This window comes from Bubalus kerabau, chromosome 9 (assembly GCF_029407905.1).
Source record: "Bubalus kerabau isolate K-KA32 ecotype Philippines breed swamp buffalo chromosome 9, PCC_UOA_SB_1v2, whole genome shotgun sequence".
NCBI lineage: Eukaryota > Metazoa > Chordata > Mammalia > Artiodactyla > Bovidae > Bubalus > Bubalus kerabau.
The window spans coordinates 97,725,434-97,739,628 of record NC_073632.1 but is presented as its reverse complement, the minus strand read 5'-3'; the positions used below and the strand labels follow the sequence as shown (position 1 = coordinate 97,739,628).

At 37.2% G+C, this 14,195-nt stretch overlaps 1 protein-coding gene across 14 annotated transcripts in view; it reads left to right on the top strand.

Moving 5' to 3' along the window:
- Positions 1-14,195, top strand: part of SYNE1 (spectrin repeat containing nuclear envelope protein 1) — a 495,794-nt gene that overhangs the window by 113,509 nt on the left and 368,090 nt on the right. For all 14 annotated transcript variants that reach the window (XM_055536003.1, XM_055535999.1, XM_055535996.1 and 11 more), the window contains 4 exons: positions 2,348-2,431; positions 9,034-9,126; positions 10,279-10,457; positions 13,785-13,981. In XM_055536003.1, coding sequence (XP_055391978.1) covers positions 2,348-2,431; positions 9,034-9,126; positions 10,279-10,457; positions 13,785-13,981 — 553 coding nt within the window. The remainder of the gene's footprint in view (positions 1-2,347; positions 2,432-9,033; positions 9,127-10,278; positions 10,458-13,784; positions 13,982-14,195) is intronic.

Below are 14,195 nucleotides of genomic sequence, written 5' to 3'. Positions count from 1 at the left end.
TCATTTAAGGGGCTGAGTATCTGAGGCATTCTTGTAGAGCTTTCAAAAGGAGAATGTGAACAAAAGCATTTCGCTCAGGAGTGTTAGCAGAATTCAGGAACTCTATAATTATCTCATACGTAGAGCTCTATTAAGAACACTATACTTAACATCATGATTCAGATAGCCTAGGACTCTGGCTTTGACCATGATCTTCTGGGAAATGCAGCCAAATACCTTAATATTCTCTTATCATCAGCATCTCAATGTAAGAGAAAAATCTCAATATCTTAGTTTCTTTTAATAACCTACTGTGACTCTCTTATCTGTGATTTTATTTCAGGTACTAGGAAATTTAAATTTTTTGGAATTAGTATCCTTGGATTTCTCTACATCACTTAATTATTATTTGTAGAACATTTACTCTTTGAATGGATCCATGATTATATGTCTTTAATCACACATAAAGATAGGAATACTAAATTTAATTTTATACTCAGGTTTTCTTAAAGAATGTGAAAAATTACCATTGAAAAATTTTAAATAGTAGAAGCAATATGAATAAAGCTTAAGGACTGCAGAGAAATTTATTTCTTATTTATTTTGTTAATCTTCTGTATAGTGCTTTTAAAGACTCCTTAACACTCTGCATTCAAGAAGAGTCTAAAAAGCCACTTAAAAGTACACAGTGGGCATTCTTAGGAAATTGGGATCATCACCTGTGTCCATCAGATGACTTTGTTAAGCATCAATCATATATTTATAGTAGAACTTGTGTGTAAGTGGGTTTAGCATTATCTATTGACTGTCCAGCTAACATATCTGGAGTCGCTATTATGGATAAAGCACTGCCTTTTGCCCTCTAAGGAGAACAAAGATAAATGAGGTATGGTTGGTGCCTTCAAAGAGCTTGTAGCCTGGTAGGGAGGATCAGTGTGTTAGTTAATGGCAGGTCAATTGTGTTAAAACTGATGCAAATATGAGATAGTCGCCATGGTGTAGGAAGGCAGGAGGATGAGATGAAGGGTTATGTTGAGGGATCTGGCATTCGTTCTTAATTTCTGGGTCCTGACTTGGCTTTAGTTGTAGGTTCCTAGATGCTTTTTATATTTTAAAAGATAATGAATTAAATAACTAAGTGGGGCATGCAGGAAAAGACTACAATTTTTTAAAAAGTTAAGTATATTTTCTATTTAAATATTTGTTTAAAATCATATCATAGAAATCACCTGTTATGTTACTAACTGGAAATGAAAAGATACTTGGTTTTGAGCTCTAACTGGAAATTGTTTATAGAGTTTTGGTGTCACGCAGAAGAGACCAGTCTATCAGCTCTGCAATCATGGACTTTGTTATCCTCTCAGGCCCTGTAAATGTAATGCTACTGACTTCAATGAAATTATTTTGAGTTTTAAAATGAACAGTGTGGCACATAGAAGTCACTTATTATTTTATTATATTTATTAAAATATGTATTAATTTATTACATTTGCTAAGTTAAATGCAAGTAACTTAGTATCCTTGTACCAGATCATACTGTTTTGTGCAGAACATTTTCTTTCTCACATTCCTTCTTTTTAACCTTGGCTCATATAAAGCATGTGGGCTTCCCAGGTGGGACTAGTGGTAAAGAACCTGCCTGCCAATGCAGGAGACATAAGAGACGTGGGTTCGATTCCTGGGTTGGAAAGATCCCCTAGAGTAGGAAATGGCAAACCAGTCCAGTATTCTTTCATGCAGAATCCCATGGACAGAGGAGCCTGGCAAGCTACAGTCCACAGGGTTGCAAAGAGTCAGGCCTGACTGAGGTGACTTGGCATGCATGCATATGCACCATGCATTTGGTTGTTCAAACCGAGAAATATCACTGTCAGTGACCTTCATGTTGATATGACTGAAAAAAAATGTGAGTGACCAACAGTACTTTTCTTAAGACTTTATTTTTCAGAGCAGTTTTAGGTTTATAACAAAATTGAGAGGAAAGGAGAGAGATTTCCCATGTTTCTCCTGCCCCCTTACATGCACCAAGAGGACTTTTCATAAAAATACTTCCTAACGTACAGGGGGAACGGTCTCAATAGACAGCATAGGAATTTTGTGAATTTCTAACCTTAGGCATACAGAAACCTTAAGGGTAAGTGCATTCATAAGCTGAGAATGAATGTTTATTTATTGAGTCAGTTATACACCTTCCAAGTGCTGTGGGGATAATGCTCCTGTAGGTATTGGCTAACCTTTATAGAAATTCAGTAATGTTGGCTGTTCTCAAATATTCTTCAAGTATGTTTTGAATCCACTTAAATAGCTTTTATAACTATCATTTGAATGTGTGCATTTTTATTTATTCTTGTCTTTCTCCCTTTCATAGCCATGTGAACAAGGGCGCCGGATGAAGAGAATTCATGCCGTGGCAAACATTGGCACAGCACTGAAGTTCCTTGAAGGAAGGAAGGTAAGAGAAACAGAGACAAAAGAAGAAGGCGTGGGCATACTAGTATTTTCAATGTTGATTTTGGGGGTAGAAATACTGCATGCAATCTATACAACATAAAAGTGTGGTATTACTGTAAAATCATTTTAGACTTGCCGAAGTGGCAAAAAAGGCACAGAGATGTCATGTCTGTACTTTGGTCAGCTTTCTCTGATGTGAAAAACCTATTTATATACATGATACCTATATGTAGGGCTTCCCAGGTGTTGCATGAGTAAAGAATTGGCCTGCCAATGCAAGAGAATCAAGAGATTCGGGTTCAATCCCTGGGTCAGGAAGATCCCCTGGAGGAGGAAATGGCAACCCACTCCAGTATTCTTGCCTGGAAAAATTCCATGGACAAGAAGAGCCTAGCAGGGACGTGAAGAGTTCATGGAGTCTCAAAGAGTCAGACATGACTGAGCACACGCACACGCAGTACATAGGAAACACTAGTCTATTGGTCACTTACGCATTTGTATAATATGTATAACATATATGTAGCATATGTAGCATATACCTAACAGTAAAGCTATCAAATAAGAAAATTAAAATTGGTATGATACTGTCAAGTAAAGCATAGAAACTAATCTCACTTCATCATTTTTTTCTCCAGTGTCTTATTTCTATTCCGGGTACAATCGAGTAACACAGCTTGTGTTCAGCCATTGCTCCTTTGTCTTTTCCATTCTACCACTTGTGTTTCTGTGTCTCTCATGATCTTGATGATAAACTGCTAGGCAGTTATTTTTCAGAATGTCTCTCAGGTTGGTTTGTATGATATTTTCTCATGATTAGATTGAGGTTATTCACTTTTGACAAGAATTCCAAGGAAATGATATATTCTTCTCAGTATATCATATTAGAAGGGACAGGATTCTATCATGGCTTATTGCTGGTGATCCTACCCTCAACTACTTGATAAAGTCACCGACTGAGTTTTTTTATGGTAAACCCACTACTTTTCCATTTATAATTGAGAAATAACTTAGGGAAGATAATTGAGATTATGCTAATATTCTGCTTCTCCTCAAACTTTTGCTCACTGATTTTAGTATCAGCTGCCTTCAGTAATACTTCTGTGCTGTTCACCTGATGATGATTTTGTTTTTCCCTCACTTCTTTTATACTTATTAATTGGAATTGTTAGGTAAGAAAAAGACAACCTTTCTTCTTCCCCATTTATTTATTCAATTGCTTATTTACTTCATTGTGGACTCATGTATATTTATTTTATTCTATAGTTTTAATCCAATATGAGTACTATTATTGTTGTTGTTAGTATTATTTTTTGCTCAAATTTTTCTACCTTTGGCCATTAGGAGTTCCTTCATGCTGACTCCTGTACTCTTTTGACATGGGCCCATTCTTTTATAAGCATTTCCTTATTTCCTAGAACGAAAGCTTTTCAAGGTTTATCTTATATTTCCCCTATCCCAGTCCTGGAATCAACCACTTCCTAATGCAGCTTTGTTCCTTTCATTAGTGAATAGCATTTAGAAATCAAGATTTAGGTGCCGTGTGTGCTCATTGCTACTGAGTTTTCATTGCCCCAGGCCCACATACAGATCTGGAGATATGTATGTTTACTGTCTGGGTATACACAGATATCTATGTTTCTCTCTCTTTCTCTCTCTCTCTCTGTTTAGTTTGTCCTGTTATAGGTATGTGTAAACCATTACTTCAAACTGACACTTCTGATTTCAGTCCAACACCTCAAGATCCATTTCATGCTGATTTTTTTCCATTTTCTCTGACAATGAGAAACTTGGCTCTCATCTACAATATATTCTTTTCTTTTTCACCCCTAATATATATACACAAAGTAGTTTCAGAACTACTTTTGTTAATCCAAATTTTATAAATAACAGATCTGCTAACTGGAGAACAGTATTTGTGTACAGTTCTTTCTGTCTTCGGCATTACAATATCCAGTCAAAAGACTGTTGTCCAAATTTCCTTCGATTACTTCTGTTCTCCACATCCCTTTCAGTGTAATTATGTTATTAATTTGTAGTAGAATTATGTAGTAGAGTTATGCTTCCCTGGCGGCTTGGCTGGTAAAGAATCCTCTTGCAATATGGGAGACCTGCATTCAATTCCTGGATTGGGAAGATCCCCTGGAGAAGGGAACAGCAATCTACTCCAGTATTCTGGCCTGGAGAATTCCACGGACTATATAGTCCACGGGGACACAAACAGTCAGACATGACTGAGCAACTTTCACCCCTAATAAAGTTATATTCCACTTTGGGTAACCACCACACACGTGCCGTAGTTGACTTTTTCGTTTTAAAGAATGAGACATTACTGTGATTCAAGGTAAAACTTATACTTAGAGAAGTGCCATTTCCTCCTCATCCCCACTTCTCCATACCCACTCCCCTTCCTTTCACTTCTTTTCTCATCTCTTGTTCACCAGTCTCTCTAGTTTCTGATTTATCTTTTCTATATTTCTTTTGCAAGAATGAGCAGGTATATTTTCATATACCACCTTCTTCCTTACATGAGGGTAGCATTCTAGAGATAAACCAATTGTACTTTACTATTTTTGTTTTCCATTATGCCCTGGAAATCACTCAAATCAATTCATAGAGATCTTCTTCATTCATTTTCACAGCTACATACTATTCCATTGTCTGGATATGGCAGAGTTCATTCAACCACTCTTTTATGAATGAGCATTTAGCTTGTTTCTAGCATTTTTCAAACAGAAACAATGATGCTGTTAATAACTGTGCATGCTGCTGCTGCTGCTAAGTCACTTCAGTCGTGTCCGACTCTGTGCAACCCCATAGACAGCAGCCCACCAGGCTCCCCCGTCCCTGGGATTCTCCAGGCAAGAACACTGGAGTGGGTTGCCATTTCCTTCTCCAGTGCATGAGAGTGAAAAGTGAAAGTGAAGTCGCTCAGTCGTGTCTGACTCTTAGCGACCCCATGGACTGCAGCCTACCAGGCTCCTCCATCCATGGGATTTTCCAGGCAAGAGTACTGGAGTGGGGTGCCATTGCCTTCTCCGAATAACTGTGCATAAGTACTTTTATATTATTGGAAGTGCATCTTCTGGGTTAATTTTTAGAAGTATGATTGCGGGATCAAAACATAAGTGTATCTTTTGTTTTGTTAGGTGTTGACATATTTCCCTCCAAAAGGGTTGCACTACTCCTTTTAGATTTTGTCTTTTCTAACTTGTGGAAATTCAAGAAGTCTGTGTTTGGCAGTACCAAAATCAGCTTTATGAATGATATCCAGATACTTCTGGAAAAAAGAATAATTCAATTATTTACTTCTTTATGCACTAAATTAATTCATTTACTCCACAAGTGCATAACTGAATAGGAACTCTGGAAAAATAAAAAATTAAAGAAAACTATATTCTGGCTCTTAAATAATTTACATTTTGATGAGTTGATAGTGCAGTGAGTCAGGATAAAGCTCAGTCAGGTGTGCTAACTTCACGCCAAACAGAGTCTAGGCACTGCGATGTGCGAAAAAACAATCTTAGTTTCTTGTAGAAGACTGGACATTGTTTCCAGGTCACTCTAACATCATCCTAATGGAGTGTTTCTCTTCCTTCTCTTGTTCAACGAGTTTTTCATGGAAAGCTGAACGAAGCCTCATTTAACAGAATAGTTAGAGTTTTCCAAATCATTCTGTTGTCTATTTTACTGATATAACAATAGTGGCCTTCTTTGTTCTGGTGTGTATTCATTGACAGGGCGAGCATGTCCGCTCTTCTCGTTCTGATGTATATTCATTGACTAGAATGTGGAACAAAATTCTTTTTACTAATTAATGGCTTGGAGAAAAATGCAGTAGACTCTGGTTCAATTCCTGGGTCAGTGAAGATCCATTGGAGAAGGGATAGGCCACCCACTCCAGTATTCTTGGGCTTCCCTTGTGGCTCAGCAGGTTAAAGAATCTGCCTACAATGTGGGAGACCTGGGTTTGATCCCTGGGTTGGGAAGATATCCTGGAGAAAGGAAAGGCTAACCTACCTCAATATTCTGGCCTGGAGAATTCCATGGACTACAGTCTAGTCCAACGTGACTGAGCGACTTTCACTTTCAATATGAAAGGCATCATTTATAAACAAAACCAAAAAGTCTTATTTTCACAGAAAACTTCTTTGTACCATCTTCATTTTCACAGAACAAACCTAAGTAAATTTTAGAAAGTAGCGAATTCAGATTTCAAACATTATATTTGTTAAGGGCAAAAAGTAATACATTTGAGTTTTAGGACAAAAATCCCAAGTATTTTTTGTCTCCACATATCTCAAAACTTATTTTAATTTTTAAAAATCTTTCTGAAATACATGGTTTGGGTTTCTTTTTCTTGTATTTATTTACCCCATAGGCTCACAAAATAATTGACTATGGGATAGAAGGAGTTTTTGAAAATTCTTTGGTTCCCTCCCTCTTACTGTTTATTTTTGTTCTTTGTAATTTAAGAACTTATATCTCAAACATATTTTCAAGAATTTTTCTTTAATGTTTATATTTGCTTTGTTCCCCATTTAGATTTTTTCCTTACATGATAAATTTTTTTAGTACTTGGGTTCTAGCTTGATTTACAGAATAACAAAGACACTCTTCAAGTTTTACTGAAGAAAACCCTACCGTTCTGTTTATTTTCCACTAGTTTACGTAAAAAGGGATGTGTTAGTGTTTAATAAGACTTGTATGACTGAGGAATAGATTCATCGCCACTTTCCATGAGTTTTTCTCCATTGAGGGCTCATTTGTGTGATTCATCCTTTCTGGTCTCTGGAATTCTTTAGTCTCTTTGGATGTGTCTCTGTTGCCTGTCCTACAATCTTAGATTATTAAGTTTATTGTACATTTCATAGGATTTTTCAAGGTAGAGGAGGTAAAACAAACATAAAACCTGTGCTCCTCAAACCCATTATGGAACAGTTTTTAAGAGAAAAAAATAATTTTGAAAAACATTTTTTCTTCACAAGTTGAGCAAAAGATCTTTAGATTCTATGGTAAGCTGAATATGTAAACGTCAGTATAATTGGAACTGGGTTGAGGTAGGAAATACAACTTATATATTCAATTGCATTTTAAAAAGAATGATATGTAAGGAAAAAGAAAAAAATTGTCTTCTGTTAAATGCATTAATCTTGTGGTTATTAGCATATATTATAAATTTGTGGCCTGCAGATACTAAAATGGATGTGGAGAAAATTCTGGAGAGGGTATAAAACAGAACAATTAAAATGAATATAAGAGATTGCAATAGGTTCTGCCATAAAAGATTAAAGAAATATTATTTATAGTTTAATCTTTTATTATTATTAATACAATAAAAAAGTATTACATATCTTATGTGCTAGGTTTTAAAGAAATAAACACCTATGCTTGTAATCTATGGGAATTCTCCTTTTTTTTTTGTTTTCTTTCTGAACTTGATGAATGAACTTCACTAGTGAAGCAAAATCCCATGGGTATGTCTCAAATTATTTACAGTGACTTTTGTGCTAGCCTTTACCTTACTCTTCTTATACCTAACTAATAACTTTTATTAGTCAAGAGTAAAGTATTTGTGGAATATTTTTCCTTCTGATAATTTAAGAAGGTAAACCATTTACAAACTCCTGAATTTTATCATTAATAGCACACCTTATTAAATCCTGCTGAGAATTATTGAACTGGAATCTAAGGAGTTCTTTATTTTTTTCTAATTTGTTCAGTGGTTGTGAAGAGGACGAGGAGTAGTTGTCAGTTCTATTCTGTAGACTGACTAAGCTGGGCCTACCATACGAGTCCATTTTCCTGAGACTTAGGAAGTCACATTTCTCATAGTTGGGAAGTCATTAAAATGAATAAGTGAGGACAACAGTAGGCAGATTAATACTAAATGCTTTTCAGTTGTCAGTGCCCCAAAGTAGGGAACTGAGCCCCACAATCACTTTCTGCTTTACTCTTTCTTGGCTTTCCTTTGTCTTTAAAATGTATGCTGCAAATTATGCTCTGCCTTCACCACCTACATTTTTTTACCCCCTTTGAACAAATAATGTGGATTTTGAAAGACTATTTATGTATATGTATCATCTTCTCCCTTTGTTTTTCATGTCAGTCCATGTACAGAGGATCACCGGTTAGTACAAATTTTAGAATTTTTAACTCCTGACTTTTATAGGTAAAAGAGAACATAAGTTTCATGCTATTTGGTAACAAACTTCAAAGTAAGTGCATCTTCTTAAAATACCCCTCACAGTTTCTTTTACGTTCCAGTCAACCTTTGAATGTAAAGAATAACCCTTTTTTTTTTCCCTGTCTGGTATTTTGTTAGTAATTCCTTGCATGATGTCGTATTTTTTTTTTCAACTTCAAACTAGTTTTTGAAATTCATTCTGTAGTTGCGTTGATTGTGTGCACCTAATGAATGCCCCTGGAATTTCCACTGAAACCATACGCTTGTTTGTTTTTTATGGCTCACCTTACTTACTCTTGTGTACCACTGCACAGGCATGACCAGATGTTATTGATGTCTAATAAAGTGCTCCTTATTGCATAATGAAATGGTCTGTAATCTTCTAGTACATTACTAGTACAGTTTTTCTTTTTGAACAGATTAAACTAGTCAACATTAACTCCACTGATATAGCTGATGGTCGACCCTCCATTGTTCTCGGATTGATGTGGACCATTATCCTGTATTTCCAGGTACTGTGTTTCATCTCCCTTTTCAGTTGATAGAATGTCATGGATGGAGATAGAGGTGCATTTCCATAATGAAGATGCCCTCCTTTTCCATACTTTTGTGGTTAATCCTCAAGTTAGCAGAAATGTGACCTTCACATGTATATTATTTTTTTTGCGAGCAGGAAAAGGTCCCTTAGCCTCTGTTAAAGTGTTATATATTGAAGTCCCCAAAGAACTCTGGCCTACATACCCAATCTGAAAAGTGGTCAGGACATGATGGAGATGAAATATTGGTGTAGAAAGACTTCAGGAAATTTTACTTTGTCCTCTGGAAGGAAGAGGTTCTATACTCCTTTTAAATATTGAAGGGAGAAATTAACGTGCTAATCTATCCAGGATAATTCTTTTAGCCCATAGTTTAGTTTTTAAAGAAAAATACTTTATTTTTTAGAGTAGTTTTAGGTTCACAGAAAAATTTAGCAAAGAGGACAGAGATTTCCCTTGTACCCTCTGCACCCACAACATACGTAGATAGCCTCCGCCTTAACAAGCACCCCTCTTCAGAGTGGTATAATACTTTGGTTACAATTAATGAACCTCTGTGGACACATCACTATCATTTCAAGGTTCCTAGTTTACATGAGGGTTCATTCTTTTTTTAAAACTTGGAGTATAGTTGCTTTACAATGTTGTGTTAGTTTTGCTGCACAATGAAGCGGATCAGCCATATGTATACATATGTCCCCTCCCTTTTGGGCTCTCCTCTCACTCCCATATCCCGCCCATTCAGGTCATCACAGGACACCGAACGGAGCTCCCTGCACTACACAGCAGCCTCCCACTAGCTAGCTATTTGGCACTTAACATTGCATATACGTCAATCTGAAACAACAGAGTTCACTCTTGATGTGTACATTCTATGAGTCTGGAAAACCATTAGGTTTTGTTTTTATTCATTCATGCATGTATTTGACAACTGTTCATTACTGGGTCCAAGGTCCCATTTTAGATGTGGTAGGAAGTGGACAGAGGAGTAAGGCATCAATCGTGTTCTTTAAGAGCCTACATGGTCAGGGGGTGTTAGGGTTGTTAAGATCAATCAAGCTGGAAAAGTAAAACATCTGATGAGAGAACCGGGATAATGCTGATGTTTTTGCTGACTTGCACACGCAGATCGAGGAGTTGACCAGCAACCTGCCCCAGCTGCAGGCTCTGTCCAGCAGCACGTCCTCCGTGGACAGCATGGTCAGCTCTGAGACCGCCAGCCCCCCGAGCAAACGGAAGGTGGCCACCAAGATCCAAGGAAACGCTAAGAAGGCGCTATTGAACTGGGTCCAGTACATAGTCACCAAGTAAGTTCCTAGGCAGGGGTTTGTTTAAAGAAACCCTTGAAAAATTGAAGTTAGTTTATGACTGAGTACTCATTTCAGTGGTTGCAAAATTTGTGGAGACATATGAATGACTGGCTTTGCTTCAGGTCTCCTTTCATTCTTGTCTTGAGTTAAAATGTAGACAGAAAGCACCCCTGATACTCTAGAAAAATGCTCTAATAAAGCTAATTCCTTCTTCACTCGTGTGATGGGACCCGATTAAGTTGTTTAATCCCTACACTCTGATTAGCATGAGGACTAATTCTATTTAGGTCATTGTTTGGATTTTCTGCTGCTATTAAATAATCTTTCCACAAATAAATTAGAGGTTTAAACGTGATTATCTCTTCATGAGACTACTACGTGCTATTCAATAATATCATGAACTAAAGTCCACATTCTGAAATAAGTATAATTTGTTTTTATGTCCTGAAACTTGCCAGCAATTTTATTTTTCAATATTTCCTTTGATCTCATCTTTTGTCTGGAATGTAGATTATTTTGTCAACTCCAGCTTATGGACTGGGAATTTGCTTCTAGTTTTGTTTGCCTCAGAGCATAATAAATTTACATGTGTATGTATATATGTGATAATGTTGTTATTGTTTAGTCACTAAGTTATATCCAATTCTTTAGTGACCCCATGGACTGTAGCCCGCCAGCCTCCTCTGTGCATGAGATTTCACAGTCAAGAATACTGGCATGAATAGCTATTTCCTTCTCTAGGGATCAAACCTGCATCTTCTGCATTGCAGGAAGATTCTTTTCTACTGAGCTACCAGGAAGGCCATGTGCATTAATACTGGATATAAAATTCCTACTCTCACAAAGTACCTTCTCATAGCAGTTTCAGTAGAGTTTTCAATTGATCATACCAACATTTTGCAGTCAGATGTGGTCAGTAATAAGATCTATTCACATAGAAGTTGTGTTTTTGTAAGATTTTCCTAATGAAATATAAAGTTGACTCACTTTCTATTTTGCTTTTCATGCCTAAATCTAATCTGAATTTAATGCTCTACTTCTGGAAAATAGTTGTAAACAAGTACTTATCATTATGAAACACTGAGGCACTAAACATAGGGAGTTCTATTTTTAAAGCATTTGAAGAGCAAAAATAAGGAGCGAAAAAAATAAACATAGAGAAGATATAATTAGTGTTACTAGTTTATATAGTTTTGTTTAACTTTTCAAGTTGTTTTCTAACTGGGGGTATATTTTGATGATTCAAGTTGCAATCAAAAATATTTCTGAAAGCAAAGCTTTGTGGCTCTTGGGACTGTAGTAGGGATGAAATGGAAAGCCCTTCCTACATTGCTGGCATGCTCTTTACATTCCATCCACAGTGGGCATCAGTGATCTATTTGAAGCTTAATGGAGTAGGGAGAAGAGATGTCCTGAGTAGGAGAGGATGGTGATCACATACATGCTGTGACATATATCACGATGCTATCATGATAAAACTTTGTGGTTATGTCAGTATGATAGTCTGTTGTCTATTGATCCACATGGCATTTAATTATGCAAGCTGAGTGTGTGCTGGCAAAACAAGATTTTAAGCGAACTTTAAAGTTTGCAGAGAAAAAAATTTAAGGGCATTTACCAACTTTTTAGGCTTCCCTGGTGGCTCAGAGGTTAAAGCGTCTGCCTGCAATGCAGGAGACCTGGGTTCGATCCCTGGGTCGGGAAGATCCCCTGGGGAAGGAAATGGCAACCCACTCCAGTATTCTTGCTTTGAGAATCCCATGGATGGAGGAGCCTGGTGGGCTACAGTCCACTGGGTCGCAAAGAGTCGGACACGACTGAGCAATTTCACTTTCACTTTTACTTTACCAACTTTTTATATTAATCAATGTTTCAGTAAGATATATGGTATTTTATAGTTTATGGAAATTCTGAGAATATAGTAAATTAAAAGAATTGAGTGGTATTATTTCTGCTTTATTTAGAAACAACTATAATGGGGCTAATTTTCTAAAAAGAAATTACCAGAGTATTTATCTATTGAATTTTACCTAATTCACTGATCACCTTTAAATGCTCTGCTGCTAAGCTGCTAAGTCACTTCAGTCGTGTCCGACTCTGTGCGACCCCATAGACGGCAGCCCACCAGGCTCCCCCATCCCTGGGCTTCTCCAGGCAAGAACACTGGAGTGGGTTGCCATTTCCTTCTCCAATGCATGAAAGTGAAAGTGAAGTCGCTCAGTCGTGTCCGACTCTTAGCGACTCCATGGACTGCAGCCTTCCGGCTCCTCCGCCCATGGGATTTTCCAGGCAAGAGTACTGGAGTGGGGTGCCATTAAACGCTCTAGACTTAATCAAAAATGTTGTTCAAAGACATATTTACAACACTTTTGAAACTGCCTTTATAGTTGATAAGTTACATGAAGAAAAAAAAATTATTCATTGTGAGCTTGCCTCGCTTCTGTTTTCAACGACAAAATATTACCACCAACTTGAATCTCTTCTTAATTATAATAATTGACTTTGAATTAAACCCACTATGCAAGAGCAAAGATTTATCACCAGTGCTTTGCCCTCAAGGCAATTCTAAAAAGAAGAATTTAAAACACAGTTTGATCAAACAGTTTGATTGGTAGGGTAAATTAATCTTGCTGGTACTTGTGTGGAGTATAGGCTTTTTTGTGGCTAATTTAGAGAGATGACCACATCCCTCTGCATTTTGTTCATTCTACCACATTTAATGTGGTTCAACCACATTATATTTGTCTGATATGATCTGTGCATATAAACACAGGCTGCTTGTCATTGTCATTAGAAATGTGTTAGAGGCTTCTTAAAAAAAATACACAGAGGTGAATTATTATCAATTGGGGTGTTTTTAAAATGTTCCTTTTTTTCCTTTGTTAGGTATTTTTTCTCTCAGTTGAAAAATGTGCTTTACATGGAGGCTTTCAAATGCTTAAAAGCTCTAATCCAGAAAACTCTTAAGTATGGAACCAGAATTTCTACTTCTTAACTTGTTTCTGGTGAGGCAGTCCATGGGGTTGCAAAGAGTTGGACACGTTAGCGACTGCACACACACACACATTTTGTTACCCACTAAAAATTTTGATTATTTTTTCTCAAAACCAGTTAACTGCTATAGAGCTATATCAGAAATCAGAAAACTCTTAAATATGGAACCAGAATTTTCCACTAAAATTTTTGTTTTGCTTATTTTTCCTGAAGACCAGTTAACTGCTATCGCTGACCATACATCACCCATTGTGGAGGAGGTTGGATTGAGTCTTTGAGGAAGCGTGCATTACCTGTTTAGAAGGTGACGTTATCATTTTTTTTTTAAAGGCAGAGTGGAATAGAAGTAAAAGACTTCGGCCGGAGTTGGAGAAGTGGAGTGGCCTTTCATTCTGTCATCCACGCTATTCGGCCGGAACTAGTGGACCTGGAGAAGGTGAAAGGAAGGCCTAACCGAGAAAACCTGGAGGAGGCTTTCACCATTGCTGAAACAGAACTGGGGATCCCACGGCTCCTGGACCCTGAAGGCATGTAGAGTGATTCTGGTGCTTGTGTCCCTCAACTCAGGAGGGCTACATCCTAAACCCAGAAATTATAGATGCGTCCGAGAGCTCAGAAAACCTTGGAAAGTGAGAAGGAATGGTATTTTTCTGCACAGATTTTCTTTTGGAGAAATATGTGCCGCTGTGCCGGGGTCCAGCCCTGGTGGATCCAGGGAATTCGAAGGGGAGATGGCATCCA